Consider the following 15507-nt stretch of genomic DNA (forward strand, 5'->3'; position numbering starts at 1 on the left):
ATACATATGTACATACCTGTCAGGTCACATTGGTCATATTATTGTTATTATTATTATAAAATAAAAAATAAATATGTATTGAAAATTGATTCATTGTTTGAAAAAAAAAACGATTCAGGTGTATGCAAATGTATAGAGTACAATTTCAAAAGAGAGCAGACAAACACATATACCCACCCACCATGATTGTGCAAGACCAATCACATTCACATGCTATTCAAGAATGTTTCCAAGAATGGATGTACATTTAGACCAGATGTGCAAGTCACAAATAAGTTAAATTAATTTCTTCCTCTATGCAAAACAGACTGGAGAGGAAAAGAATTACGAAAATTACAAATTCGTCACAATGTTTCAGATTAGCGGTGTTCGAATTATATTATATATCTTCTAAATACACATACACACATTTTATTTTATTTTACATAGATATACATATACCAGGAAGGCTTGACAGGAAGACCCCAATGCGCCTTCATAGACAATTAATTACAAACAATGCAGCATTTTTATTACATAAATCACTGTATTTCGAGAAGCTGAGGAACACGAAATTAACAATTAACTAATTAATTAATCCATTGAGACATCTATAGATGTTAGATTTGTACATAATTTTTACATTAAATACAGAAAATTTGTGACAGCAGGTAGGATGAATTTTTTGCCGATTTTGAGGAACCGTTCAACCGTCAACAATGATCAGATAAAATTGGCAATCACTTGGTGCTAAACATACACAATACGTGATCAATGATCGATCAAAATCTCGGGGTCGAATTTTCTCATGACCACAAAACTTCATCTATTGATCCCACTAAAATGCTCCTCGGAGCAAAAGTTTGTAAAATACATACATAGTCGTACATTTTATATGCGAGCTTTTTAACGAGCGAAGTGTGTGCGAGGTATATGGCCGTGATATTGTCTGTTTATGGGTTGCTCGATGGACATCCGGAAATGAGTCGGGCTCGAGGCGCATCTGGAGAAAGAGAGAGATAAAATAAAAATGCCTGGTGCCACTGTCGGCTCTGATAATTAAGTGTGAGAATTGTCGTCTGACGCGGGGGAGGAGCCGCGACACGCGGTTTTACAATCACTAGAAAAGACCGGACACACCACTATATAAGTCGCGTATTGCCGTCATCCAGCTCAGCCTCTCGCGCACACGACAATTTAAATTCATACATATGTACATAGATAACTTATCTATGATAAGGGTTGGCATGGTTGAACTGAATTTTTTTTTGTAGTTTTTACTTCTTAGCGAAGGAAGTAATGAATGTGAAACGAAACGCTTTCACATGGTTGGTAAGTTCGACAGTATCCGCTTAGCTTCTGACGGTTCAACATTATTTATTAGTGTTTCGCAGAGGGGTAATAGGAAAAGCACTAATCAAATATATAATTTCAAAAGAGACTTTGCAAGTATGTAATGTCGGTTGGACATCAAAACAAATCAAAGTTTCTATGATAACTTATCATAGAAACTTTGATTTGTTTCGATGTTACCAACCGACATTACATACTTGCAAAGTCTCTTTTGAAATTATATATTTGATTAGTGCTTTTCCTATTACCCCCTCTGCGACACACTAATAAAAGCCCGGACCCTGAGGGGGCTATATATTGTTCAAATGTTGTAAATGCATTGTTAAAGGTTTGCCCAACCTTTTTTACAAAGGATTTACAACAATTGAACAATAAACGGCACGCTTCCGGTCCTACCTCTAATGATAACGATTTGATATTTTTATTTTCGATTCAAATAAATTTAATAAAAAAACAAATGAAGATTTACTATTAGATTCGCCATGTTTAAGCTGTTTATATTACAAATTCTGAGCCAAGTAGGGTAAAACAACTAGTTTAATATAAAAATGTATATGTTGGTTGCTATTTTTTTAAATAATTGAATAAGAAAGTATAATATAGCGGGTATGATTTATGACACGGGGCCCCTCGAGTAGTCCGGGCCCTGGAACTTTACCCCCTTTCTCGTCGGCCCTGATTGTATATACAAAAGCTTAATTAAGATTTTTGGGAGGAAGGTGCGTAAAAACCTAAGCTTTTGCCATGGGCGCAAATTTTCTTCACACGGCTCTGTAAGGGCGGTTTCAGACTAGCGTTTTTTTCTGCGCGTATACGGTCGTTTCGGCATACGCGCTTACACGCGCGCTACTTTTCGCGCTTCAAAAAACCGGACGCGCGTACACGGGCTTATTCCGGCGTTTTCGTTCGAACGGTAGTGGTGATTTAGTATCAACATGGATAATACGAGCTTATAAGCGCGTCTACGCTCGTACGAGTTGCGCGTATGGAAAACGACGAGCCTATACGCGCCTACATGCACTTCAAACAACGAGATTATACGCGCGTATAAAACGCTAGTCTGAAACCGCCCTAAGTACACATCAATGGGAATAGGAATAGAAAAATTGGATCTGAAATCAATCGCGCCCTGATCAGATTGCACTCGGGCGCGTAAACAAAACGAAAAATAAATAAACAAAAAATGAGTCAACGCAACGCGAAAAAAAAAGAGAATCGTTCAATGTCGCAGGGCAAGGTCGTGTTGGCGCTGGTGTTGTGACGGTGCGTGGCGTCATGGCGTGATGATGAGTCGCGGAGCGAAGTGGAGTGGAGTGCAATGGAGTGGAGTGGAGTGGAGTGGAGTGGAGAGGAGTGGAGTGGGGAACGGAGTGGGTGGCGGGAGGGGGCGCGGGGGGAGGGGGAGGCGCCAACGGTTGGCGCCGGCCGGCCGCGCCATGCTCTGAGCGTTGACCCAACCTACCCCCACCCCACCTGACACCTCATACCTCACACCTCACACCCCACACCCCACACCCCACACCACTTCTTCTTCTTCTTCTTCTTCTTCTTCTTCACCTGGCCGTCTCTCATCATCAGCGCTTGTTTACCGACGAGCGCGAATTTGCCGCCATATTCGATCGACGTGATCAATCGGTAGGGCAGCCAACCGGCAAAACATAACTACCACTTTTATTAGACGCGATCAATTATAGCTGTTGGCCGTAAGTTGAGCAATAACAACCCCGTGACACTGGTGATGTTTACGTACACAGTCATACATTAGCCAGTAATCGCTGCGTTTTAACCATTTACATACATACATCTAATATATCATTTGGAAAGAGACTTTGTTAGCATGTACGTACATATGTAATGTTGGCTGGTAACATCGAAAACAAATCAAAGTATCTATAAAGACGATTCTTGTTCCTCTTTTATCCTGCTCGCGCATATTAAGTGTTACGGGGACAAGTAGGAGATGGTGTAGAATATTATAGTCATAGATTTTGTCAAATGATTATATTCTTTAATTAGCAGTAAATATAAACGAGATTAATGTTCAAGTTTGTATTACAAGTTACTAGTCTCGAAGTGCTAGTTAGGCAGTTTAATCACAAGTGCCTTGTGAGACTGTTTGATCGCAAGTAACTATGTAGTAATCATAAGTTACTAGTAAGGCAGTTTAATCACAAGACTGTTTTATCGCAAGTGATCAGTTAGAGTGTTTGATCGCAAGTAACTATGTAGTAACACAGTTAAATCACAAGTTACTAGTAAGGCAGTTTAATCGCAAGTGAGGTTCAATAGATCTAACATGAGCATTTATACACAAAAGAATGATAAGTTTTAACCAATCACAGAATGTTGGTAAATAACAAAGTGATTAAGATACAGAGCAACATCCGTGTGTAAGACAGTTTTAATATTTGATTTATGTATCCTTTGAGAGTATCGAGACATTGTTGAGTAGAAACACAATTTATCATAGAGATAAATAGTGATAATAATATTTTAGGGTTTACAGGTATCGTGGGACAAAATGCAGCTATAGCAATAAAGATTATTAAAAGTAATACTTTGGCTTTCAACAGGTCATTAACTGTGTCGTCTTATATAACATTTTTATATAACTTTTATCTTAAATAGATAAAAGTTAAGTAGATAGGATTGAACAGAATAGTTGATTGTACAGTATGGAAGCAATAAAGATATTGAAAGTCTCATAAATAATGAGGGATAACTTTAAGAGATAACATCATAAGTAGTTAAAAATGAAACAGATGTTCAAACTTAAGGTTAAAGGGTATTATACATAAGTATATACATAGGTTGTAAGATCCTACCACATAACATAAGTAAGGCTGTACGACAAAAAGAGAGAGAATTTTACAAGTATGTATGTATCTTTGGTTAAGACTTCGTAAACAAGTCAAATTTTTTTTCGATTCAAATAAATTTAATAAAAAAACAAATGAATATTTACTATTAGGTTCGCCATGTTTACGCTGTTTATATTACAAATACTGATCGAAGCCGGGTAAAACAACTAGTAATATATCATTTCGAAAGAGACTTTGTATGTAAGTATTATTGGGTGGGAGCTTCGTAAACAATACAAAGTTTCTGTGACGACAATTAAATTGGTTGAATATTATATTTTCTTCGATTCAAATAACTTTAATAAAAAAACAAATGAATATTTATTATTAGATTCGCCATGTTTAAGCTGTTTATATTACGAATACTGAGCGAAGCCGGGTAAAGCAACTAGTATGTACATAAACGTACAATTACAGTACATAGAACCTCGATTATCCGGATTGTTAAAAACAAACACAAATTTTACGATGTGGCTGCTTTGAAATGCATACCATAAAAATTCGAAAATAAGACGTAGAAATGAGTCAGTTGTTTTCGAAATTCAATACTCAAAGGACGTTTGTTTCTTGAAAATTTGATGGCGATTTAAATATTTATTTTTAATATTACCAATATGGAAAAGAAAACATTTTGTATGCTTCTATAAAGCGGTGTCTTAGGACGTTTTTTGTTAAATAACTATGGTGTTTGTACGTCAACGATCTCGGATATAAATAAGAAGAGGTTTGTAAAAAACAAGGTGAAAAAATTATGAAGTTTACTGATTCTGTAATGTTAGAAGATGGAAGCTTAGACTCTTAGAGCGTAAGGTTTTGACAAAATCAGGATATGAACAAGTCGAAGAGTGTATTTCTGTGTTTCATTCAAAGACGATCGTCTGGACATCCAATATCTGGTCCATTATTATTGTATGAAAAGTATTCGCGATTTGGCAGCTTCAAAAAGAACAGCTAACTTTAAGCAAAAATCCATCATTGAACTTCTTAATTAAGTACACACACGGCTTTCCCAGTCAATTGTGATTTTTTTTGATTATCCGGACTACCTTCATCCCCAATTAGTCCGGATAATTGAGGTTTTACTGTATGTAGTTCTACAACAAATATCTAACCCACATTAGAATAATTTAATGGATTTAAATTAAAAAGCAGTCACAGCTTGCGTGCTATTTACTAAAGTTTGCTAACATTATTCTTACAAATATGTATGTACGACCCACGTCAATTAATAATTAACTTACGAGAAGTTATGACTTACATACTTTCTGTCTGTTAGGGGGACAATTAAGAAATGGTAAAATTATGAACATAATTCTCAAATGCTTAAGATACATACAAGGTAGAAGTCTCGAACACAAACTACTAGTTATAATTACAAATTACTAGTTACTAGTCAAGCAGTTCAATCGCGAGTTCTACTAGTCATAATTATAAGTTAGACAGTTCAATCACAAGTGGAGTTGAATAGAACTAACAGGAGCATTTATACAATCAAAATTATAATTTAACCAAGCATACAATTTTGGTTAAACAACAAATTACCGAAAAAAGTTACGTATTTAGCAACCATGTACATATATGTCACAGTGAAATTATATTTCGAGTGAAAATATATTTTCACTGGCGTTTCAGTGAAATCATAACCAGTTATTACGCCTCTCGTATAAACACAGATTATCTAAACACAATCTGCTTTAGGTCATCGACTTTAGAGAGTATTTAATTAATATTACATATTATATGTACATATTATGATATTTATAAGAATTGTAAATAGGTTTTTGAGCTATTTTTCCTATTATATATAATTAAACATTAAAATAATATAATACTATGATTACTAACAAAATTAAATTAAAGTTGTAAAATAGAAAATGATCAGTAGATCAGTAGCTATTAATATAGATATAAGATGCATTGTGAACATAATTTCGTAATAATAAAAATCATTTAAAAATCAAATAACCAGTCACATCTTCAGGCTTGGTTTTATTCATTTAAGATTAGATTGTTAAGGTTGGTATTATTTAAGACTTAGGATACGTTAGGTTAAGTAAGGGTTGGCCCTATTCATTTAAGATTGGGTTGTTAAGGTTAAATTTATAGGGTTAAACGTTATAAATTCATTGTTTGATACATTTTCACTCCTTGAATTGGTATATATAAAATATATTTTTACTAGTGAAAATATATATACACATTGTACGGGTAACAGTTAATTAACGGAAAAGGGCTCTTTTCTCTTTATCTGCTATGTAATCAACTGCAACCCTTTCGAAGTTGTAACCGTTGGAAACAATTTTCAAGATTTGTATAATTTTTGACAAAAATTATATGAATTTTTAGCTTTCTAACTACTTTCCACCGCGATATTATCGATCAAAAGTGTTATACACATTATTGAGGCTGTAATAGTATTCGTTTACTTATTTACTCACTGTTCCACGCCACTTGTTTAGTTCTGTTGACTGAAATCGCTTCAGGTGGGTATTGACACTCTTCTATACTTAGGGCAACGAGTTAAACGTTGTAAATTTATTGTTTGATGAATTTTCACTGCTTGAATTGGTGAAAATATATTTTCACTGTAACATATATATTATATGCTATTTGAAGAAACTTTTAATTGGCTTATGTTGAACTATTTATTTTATTATCTTTGTTTTAACTGTGGAAGGATTAATATAGAAGGATGGCTGTGATGATTTAACAGAAAGAGTAACATCTTGAAGCGATGTTTGTGGTCAATACACTTTTCGAATTTGCGAATCCTCGAGGACGAACGAAGGCTCCTCCTGGTTTTGGCGAGAATTTCTCCTTGTCGACGGCGAGGGGCAGATGAGTCACGTGTCGAGGAGACAAACCAGTCCGGTGGGCCGTGTGGCCAGACGTCGTGCTCTTTCGGTAGCCATATCTGTGGGAAAACCTCGCCGACCACCGGTCCATATGGCCGAAAGGCGCTTGCTTGCTTGCCCAACGCCGTCACGTCTTGACCATATGTGGCTGCAAAGAACATCTTGACCAAACGCGATAAATTACCATCGGCGAACATGCGCGTTTTTCACCCACAAGCGAGTCGGCAAAGTTGCCTCTTTCGCATAGAATTGCATCAGACTTTTTCACAGCCGAGACTTACAACGTAGAATGACGTCTATTCGTGCTTCTACAAGTTGGCGGTAATACATACATATGTTGGACACGTCGAGAAATTTCCAATGTGAAGAAGATCCCTCGCGCCAAAGGGGGTCGACCGGGTGTGCAGTTATGCACATATAGAAAAAAAGGCAATTTCCACTGGATCAGAGTGCACGTGTTCTAATCAGAGTGCTAATATGCAGTGGTGTCACCCTAATGGTTTCCACGGGTTTCCGGAAACCCGTTATTTAATTAAAAATTCATATAATTTTTGTCAAAAACTATAAAAATCTTGAAAATTTAATGAACTTTCATGCAATAGTGCCTTGGACGAAAAAAAATCTACAATATATTTATATTTTCAAAATAACTTTTTTGAAAAAAATGTTGGAAAGCCGTTGTTCCATACTGTCATCCCCATATCTGTACAGTCGAGTTTTTCGACGTCTACTACCAACTACCATAGTTAGTCTGCAGTTTATCTCTCACAATATTTGCATATGTCACTGAATGGAGTAAGAACGACGCTTATAAGCAACAGCTTCGATATTTACTATGCGAAAAATGTATGTTATTCCGTAAATTGACGTAGTTAAAGAAATAATTAAAAAAAAAAAAAAACGCACTAAACCAGACAACGGCAACCAATGACCTGCGGGTCACCAACTGATTTATTTGACAATTAACAGGTAAAATTATAATTATTTTCGTATAATTGGTACCAATTATAATTAGCATTGCATAAAGAATATTGATTTCCAAAAGCATCTACATTGAGGGTGTGGAAGAGGATGAAAGAGGGGGGGGAAGAGGATCAGGAAGGAATGAAAAAGATTATTAAAATCGTAAACAAAATAGTAGCACGATCTGCATAGAATACAAGCGTTTCAAAGCTTTTTTGAAAGAAATTGAAGCTAAATATGAAGAATTGCTGTTTCAAGCTGAAATAAGATGGTTAAATCGACGCAAAGTTGTAGCAATAGATCTGTAGAATTCTTTAATGACGAATATTTCTTAACGAAATCGATATAAATGATCACCAGCTCAATGATACTAGTTTTCAAAACTTTTGTTCTTAATAGACATAATGAACCACAATAATAACTTTAACGAAAGACTCCAAGCAAATAACTACCCAATTTTACTCGTTAAAATTTATCTTATTATTCACTAAAAAAACTGTTAAAATGAAAATACCCACTGACTCAAAATATCTTCTTAATTATCAGATTTTGGTTGATTTTGACCAGCAGCCAAAAAAGGCAATGGTGACAAATTAAATTAATCTTTGTAAAATAGCATCTCTGGTATTTTCTTTTCTACGTTTATTTGTACATAACGAGAGAATCCGCTTAAATCCCGGTAATTGTTCTTAATTTAAATATATTGCATTGGGGTTATCTCTTGTTAAACTCTTCACTGTAGGCGGCAACGTCCTATAGTTCGCACAAGAAAGCGGCAGGTAGTTAGTTCTGTTGGAAAAAATGCCAATACATACATCAGACGAGACAAGTGGTTGAAGTCTCGCGCATTGTTCTTCGAAGCAGAGCAAATGTACATACATAGGACCTATACGTCCTAAAAGGAATCGCACAAACAAAAAAAAGGAGACCGAAAGAAGATAAGAAATTGTGAACGAGCATGCATGCACTTGCAAGTTTCCGAATGCATACTCCCGACTACGGCACTAATAAATCAAACGAAACAATGACTCCAAGTATCGAAACTGAGTGGGATAAACTGTGAGCAGATCGTTCTGGAGATCTGGTCCTGAGTCGAGCGACTGGTACAAATTGCACGAGGCGCCACGAGAACAAGTCGAACCGTTTAATTGGCTCAAGTGAGCTCGTAATCGCAGCACACATCGCGCACATCTGGTTTAAATTGCACACTCGGCATCGGAGGAATAAGCAAATCACTCCCCTGCCCCACACTACCCCTTGGAATTGGAATACTGTCAACCGACTAACTAAAAAAAATCAACACACATTTTGGATCTCGAATCCTATTAGGGCGAAAACACACGGCGATGAACGTGGCACATGGTTTTTTAGATAGTTTTAAACTATGCCGTGCCATGAATTCCAACACGCACCGTCTCAAAATTACCCCCTAGAGTGTTTTCGCTGAAATTATATCCTCGTATGTATCCTTGCTTGACAGTGATCAATAACGGTGTATCCCATATTTGAAGAAATATAGGAGAATTTGTCGACGTTCCACATTCCACTTTCCTTGCTGTGTGTTTTCGCCCTTTATCGGCGAAACCTCTGGCATTCAGAACATTTTAAACTAAAAAGAATAGGAATTTCTGGAATACCACGAAGGCCTAACAGGTAACCCAAATGCGCCCTCCTAATCCAGAAACATAAATAAATATCAATTAATATCCACCAAGATATATATGGTCAAATTTGTAAATTTGCAACATTTTATACATTTCAGCAAAATTCGAGATTGCTGAAAACTAGAGATTTGCGAGAAAACGGGTAAGGTTGCCAATTTGTTGGAACCGTTTCAATGAAATTCAGATAAATTGGCAAACTCTGTTAGGAAACAATCCAAGATCTGGCCAGCAGAAGCCAGTGGGATTTGAACTGGTGATTACTCGGTTATGCTAACCACTAGTCTATTCTGCTGGTTATTATGTATGTGTATATTTAGGAACAGTGTGATACGGCGAGGAAGATTGCTAACCCTATTAGAATAGCCGGTAAGTAGTCATAATTGTGGCTGATCTAAAAGAGGACTAACCACATTGTTGACCACCATGTGATAACGAGATGTTGGCATATGTGGTCGAAAATAGATATGTATGATAAAAAATACCCAACAAAGAAAAATAAGGTCTTGAATGAAGAAGAAGAGCTGCAGAAGAATTTAAGCTAATTTGACACGTTACACAACTTATGACTGGTTTTTGGTTAGGTCAATTGTTTTTTCGAAAGATGACATTAATTAATTTATTAAAGATAACCATATTATAAAACTAGCACGCATTGAAATGTCTACCCAATACTGATAGGTAGTAAGGAATTGGTACAAAAGTTTGGTTTTCTTTTTGTGTACCTCGTTTACATTAGAATAAATTTGATCATCTTAACGATTTTCTTTTTTAAGAACGATGTTTTCATACTAAACTAGAGTACACCGGCGACAGGTGCTCCAGCAGTCATATTCATTAAAACCGTTTGAGGGTCAACCGCATTACCAGAACCTGCTCGGCGCTACTGGATTCGAAATAACGAGACACATTTCCGCCACGCGTTGACGCCTCTCTTTGAAAATCTTCGAAGACCTCCACATAGTAACACAAAACTTCAAAACAAATACAAAAAAAAGTGCAACTAACCACTAAGGTGGATATTGACCCAGAGATTCATCTGCAGACAAGTCTTTGGGTACGATATTTATTGCAGCTAGGGACGCCGAGTAACGTGAAAGACAGCAGATATGACTAGGATTACCCAAGAGATTGTATTGAGTTCTGAAAAAAGCCTTATCTGTTGTTGTCGTTGAGGAACAGTTACTGGCAAACTGCTTGTTTACTGATTTGTCTGCAGAAAAATCTCTACGTCAAGCCCACCTCATGTTCAGTATATCCACCTCAAGAAGACGCGATAAACAAAGGAGTACCAGATGTGTGCAGCTTCGACGGTCGTAGGCCAACCGAGACACATATGTAAAGTAACAAGAGTTTAATACCGCGTGTGTGTGTAAACGTTCAACAGTTAACATCCTGTCGTACAAGAGCAGAGTGGCCCCTCTTTGAAGTACGACAACGCAATTTGATGTTCGAGTCAGTGCAACGATGTCGGAACTTCAAAGTGGAAACTTAAAATATTTTGAATTCGAAATCTGCCATTTGGTCGACCGAAGATGCTGCAGGATGCGCAGTAGAGGAAGTCGAGGGCCAATTCTGCGAAGTCGCATCCCAGAAGTTGTGACGTGTAAAATTAACGACCCACCCCATATAAAACAAAGATAAGACGAGAAAAAAAGGTTGCTTTAAATTACAATACCTTACAAAACAAATGTATTTCAAGTCCTATTCACGTGTTCGTCAGAAGTTTCTCATTGTACTCTTGACGTAGGAGAAACATTACAGATGTTGGCCAATGTACAGTCATTTCAATGCAAGCTTCTATGTATATTGAATACTTTAAAGCAATTCGACAATGTCAATTTATGGAAAAAGATATTTTGCTTTCAATAAGAGCACCATCCTGATACAACATATTTTGTACCGGCCCACAATTGCTATTTTTTACTATTTAATTTTAGCATATTGTGTTATTTAGTGACTTCATAAGCATAACCAATCCCAAAGCATCACTATGACCATTTTATGTACTATCTACATACATACCCAGGTACATATGTAGATCGTGAAGTTAAAAATTGTCTTATATCCAACAATTTAAGCATCATTCACAGAACCGTACCAAGGCATTGATCACAGGATATACATATGTCAGGGGCACAAAAATCTGAAGGGCGATCGGAGCATAAAACAAAACTTTCTTACGACAGAAAAATATAATACATTTATTAAATGTTTTATTTTAAGCTTAGACTTAAAAAAGGACCGTTAGTTAGTGGATAACATTTCATAACTAAAAGATAACCCAAAACCCGACGATAGTGATTTCAGTAAATTATACCTACGTTTTAAGAGGGATAATTTGAATACGATGTTTGTATACCGTAATTTCAATACAATAAATTATTTTCATAATATGATTTCTTTAATCATGATTTTATCATTTAACTATTAAAAAAAAAATGATATTTGTCAAGTGCACCAAAATCATTTCACGGATCTGAGCATACATCATACATATATGATGACTCATAATCATATATGTATGATGTATTTATGAGGAACCAGTAATGACTGGAGACTTCTTTCTCAAGACATACATAAGACATAACATCACATCTGTAATGTGTTCCAAATGTTGTCTGCAAGTTTACATCCCACATTAATATGGTCTGGCCATTCGCGACGAATACTGCCAGAGTTTAGATAGACGATTGTTATAATGCTATAAAGCTTTCATGGATTCAACCTGGATAAGAATAAATTCTCACACCTAATTGTCAAGAGATACAATTGTTAGCGTCAATATGAGTTAACGAAATATGCAAAATTGTAAACATTTTTTTTTTTTGAAAATAGCGCCAATAGCAAACGACGCGTAACCGACAATTTCCACGGTTAGACTTAACATGAGAAAAAATTAAAACCGGATGGCATTGTGTAATTTCAGACCCGCGATTACATTATAAGAATTCTTCGCAGATTTCGCAAATAGTGTCATCTCTATTTTTTACCACAGTTTGTATGCGTCCAATATGACGTACTGGCAGATTATTATCATATGGAATCAATCAACGATCAATTAGGCACACAATTATTTAAATTTGTATACATTTTTTGCGACTAAAATAACAATGATTCGATCGGAACGATGTGAATTTAGCGAATCGTTAAAACGGAGGTTTTTTACGGTTTGGATTTTAAAGTTAGCCAGGTGTTCGCAAGGTACGAAGCCTTGAGAATATATGGAAGATATAAAGATAGTGTACAACAAATGTGGACTTATTTATGACATTCTCTCATGGGGATAATAATCTTGATTCCAGGGTAAACTACGTAGGTATTCATATTATAGTATGTACTCGTCTACATATTAGTGATACCTATGTATGGTGCGTCTTGTGTGCAAGAATAGGTGTACAAGTGGATTCGACGGTTGATTACATTAATAAATAAAATTTGATGGTAGCATTTATGAAAAATATTATGATAAATGATAAGAAATTTGTAATATTTTTTTGTATATGTACATATGTGGGTTCCAATTTATATTGTTGTGGATGATAAATCGCATGGTTATTTAGACATGTTTTCGATAGAGACGTAGTTATTAGTCATTGTTATAGTTATTCGCAAATTGAATTATAAACAATACGAGTCTATTGACTGCGAAATAATTTATTGCTAGTGGCGAATAAAAACATCACCGAGAGTACAAAAGGTTTTCATTAATTTTTAACTTTAAAATTCAATCGATTAGGTGTACAGTAGTGGTCAACATTTGCAGCGTTTCCCAGTAATATTCAGATAAATTATTCAAAATGAGAACAAGGCGTATAAAATTACATAGTTACAAACTAGAACACAAGTCGGTAATTTGGATTTTCAAACCTTCTACTAACAACAGTTTTGTCATAAATTTCTAATTCAATGACGGTGGAATAGTTTGCTTCATTAATTTTCAAAATATAATAAAATGGTAGCTTTTTAAATGTTTGTTTTTTATTTTGAAATTAACAGAGGTAGATAAGATTTAGAATAAATTTCTATACGTCATCAATATTTGAAATCGGTTTTGACAATATTCAAAATAATTGAATCAATTAATTAATTAATTAATAAAAGCTCATTCGTTTGTTTCACATTCAAACAATCGAACGTCACTATTTAAAGTTTCAGTATCGCGGTTGATTCGCTGCGAACAACACGTACGTAGTTGAAGATACAATTAAGGAGTAAAACAGATTAAAAAAAAAAAGAAAAACAATAACCTGGTGACGCCATCCCGGGGCGCAGCACCCTTTTGCCTCTACAGTCCCACTGCACGCACATCCAGTCGTCTCACATTCGTCGAAAGTCCACTGGCAGATCACAAAGTGAAAAAGTCCAACCGAAAACAAAAGCTGAAGCCAGAAGTCAGAAGCGCGAACACACCGAACACGAAAACAATAGACGATCGGCGATAAACAACCGGCAGCGCGGGAAAGCAAAGTGTCGAACGTTTGAAAGTACTACGAGTCGAGTTGGTAGGCGTGACGTGAGTGACGCGTTCGAAGCTCGCGCTACGTGCTACTCGCTCCGAATCCACACACTATGTGAGCGAGTGACAGCTCGTTCGCCGTTCGCCGTTCTCCGTTCGTCGTTCGTCGTTCGCCGTTCGTCGTTATGGCCGTTCGCCGTTCGCCGTTCGCCGTTCGCCGTTCGCAGTTCGGCGCCGGCCGGCCGCTAGCACGCAGGGAGGGGGAGGGGAAGGTGGGGCAGAGGGTGAGGGGCAGGGGCGAGGGGAAGGGAGGGGAGGGGGGGGGAGGAGCCGGCAGGCGCCAGCCGCTGTCGCCAGCCGCCGACTGTGGACCTGCCGCTGCCGCAGTACATCTCACCTCATCACCATACACCTCACTCTCCACATTATACTACGGACAGCGTTCAAATCGTTCAGCGTATGTATGTATGTATGTACGTATGTACTCGCGTCTACTAACGCTGAGGTTATTGAACTGTGATTTTTCGGTGTTGTACACTTTATGATAATAAAATATATTTTTTTGTTTATTTGAGTTTAAGTTTGAACCATTGTGGCATTACGGGAGTCCCTGATGCGCCACAATGGTCGAAGAAATACATAGAGATGAGAACAATAAAAATGTATACATATATATATATATATAGGTATACTCCGACAAAAAATATATTTAAAATATAAATATATATATATATATATATATATATATATATATATATATATATATATATATATATATATATATATATATATATATATATATATATATATATATATGTTACACCGAATTCATGAAATTGTCTATTACAAGCATTCGGCAAGAGAATTGCCGAATGCGTGAAAAATGCAAGCACGTTGCCCAGTTCACGGATTCCGTAAATTCTTTGCCGAATGCGTGAACTGGACAGCGTGTTATATTATAACCAAGTGTCAAAGTGACAGCTGAATAAGGATGTTTAATTTACATATTATTATGTATAATATGACTACATACATATGTTTCACTGTTAAAATATTGATCAAAATGTATAAAAATGGCATTAATTTATGTATAAGTCATATGAGATGATCGAAACATATGTATGTAGTCATATTATACATAATAATATGTAAATTAAACATCCTCATTCAGCTGTCACTTTGACACTTGTCCACGCTGTCCAGTTCTAAAAAACAACACCGGAGCGCTGCTGTCTATTTGCCGACTCCATGCTTTGAGCAGACAAATTCTTGCCGAATACACGCATTCGCCAAAAAATTTGCCATATCCGTGAACTGGGCAACATGCTTGCATTTTTCACGCATTCGGCAATTCTCTTGCCGAATGCGTGTAATAG

At 36.3% G+C, this 15507-nt stretch overlaps 1 protein-coding gene across 1 annotated transcript in view; it reads right to left on the reverse strand.

Moving 5' to 3' along the window:
* Positions 1 to 14499, reverse strand: part of net (atonal bHLH transcription factor 8-like protein net) — a 40774-nt gene extending 26275 nt beyond the window's left edge. The window contains exon 1 of the mRNA XM_077434787.1: positions 13923 to 14499. Coding sequence (XP_077290913.1) covers positions 13923 to 13983 — 61 coding nt within the window. The 5' untranslated portion in view covers positions 13984 to 14499. The remainder of the gene's footprint in view (positions 1 to 13922) is intronic.
* Between the last annotated feature and the right edge of the window lie 1008 nt (positions 14500 to 15507).

Source organism: Arctopsyche grandis, chromosome 7 (assembly GCF_051622035.1).
Source record: "Arctopsyche grandis isolate Sample6627 chromosome 7, ASM5162203v2, whole genome shotgun sequence".
Taxonomy (NCBI): domain Eukaryota; kingdom Metazoa; phylum Arthropoda; class Insecta; order Trichoptera; family Hydropsychidae; genus Arctopsyche; species Arctopsyche grandis.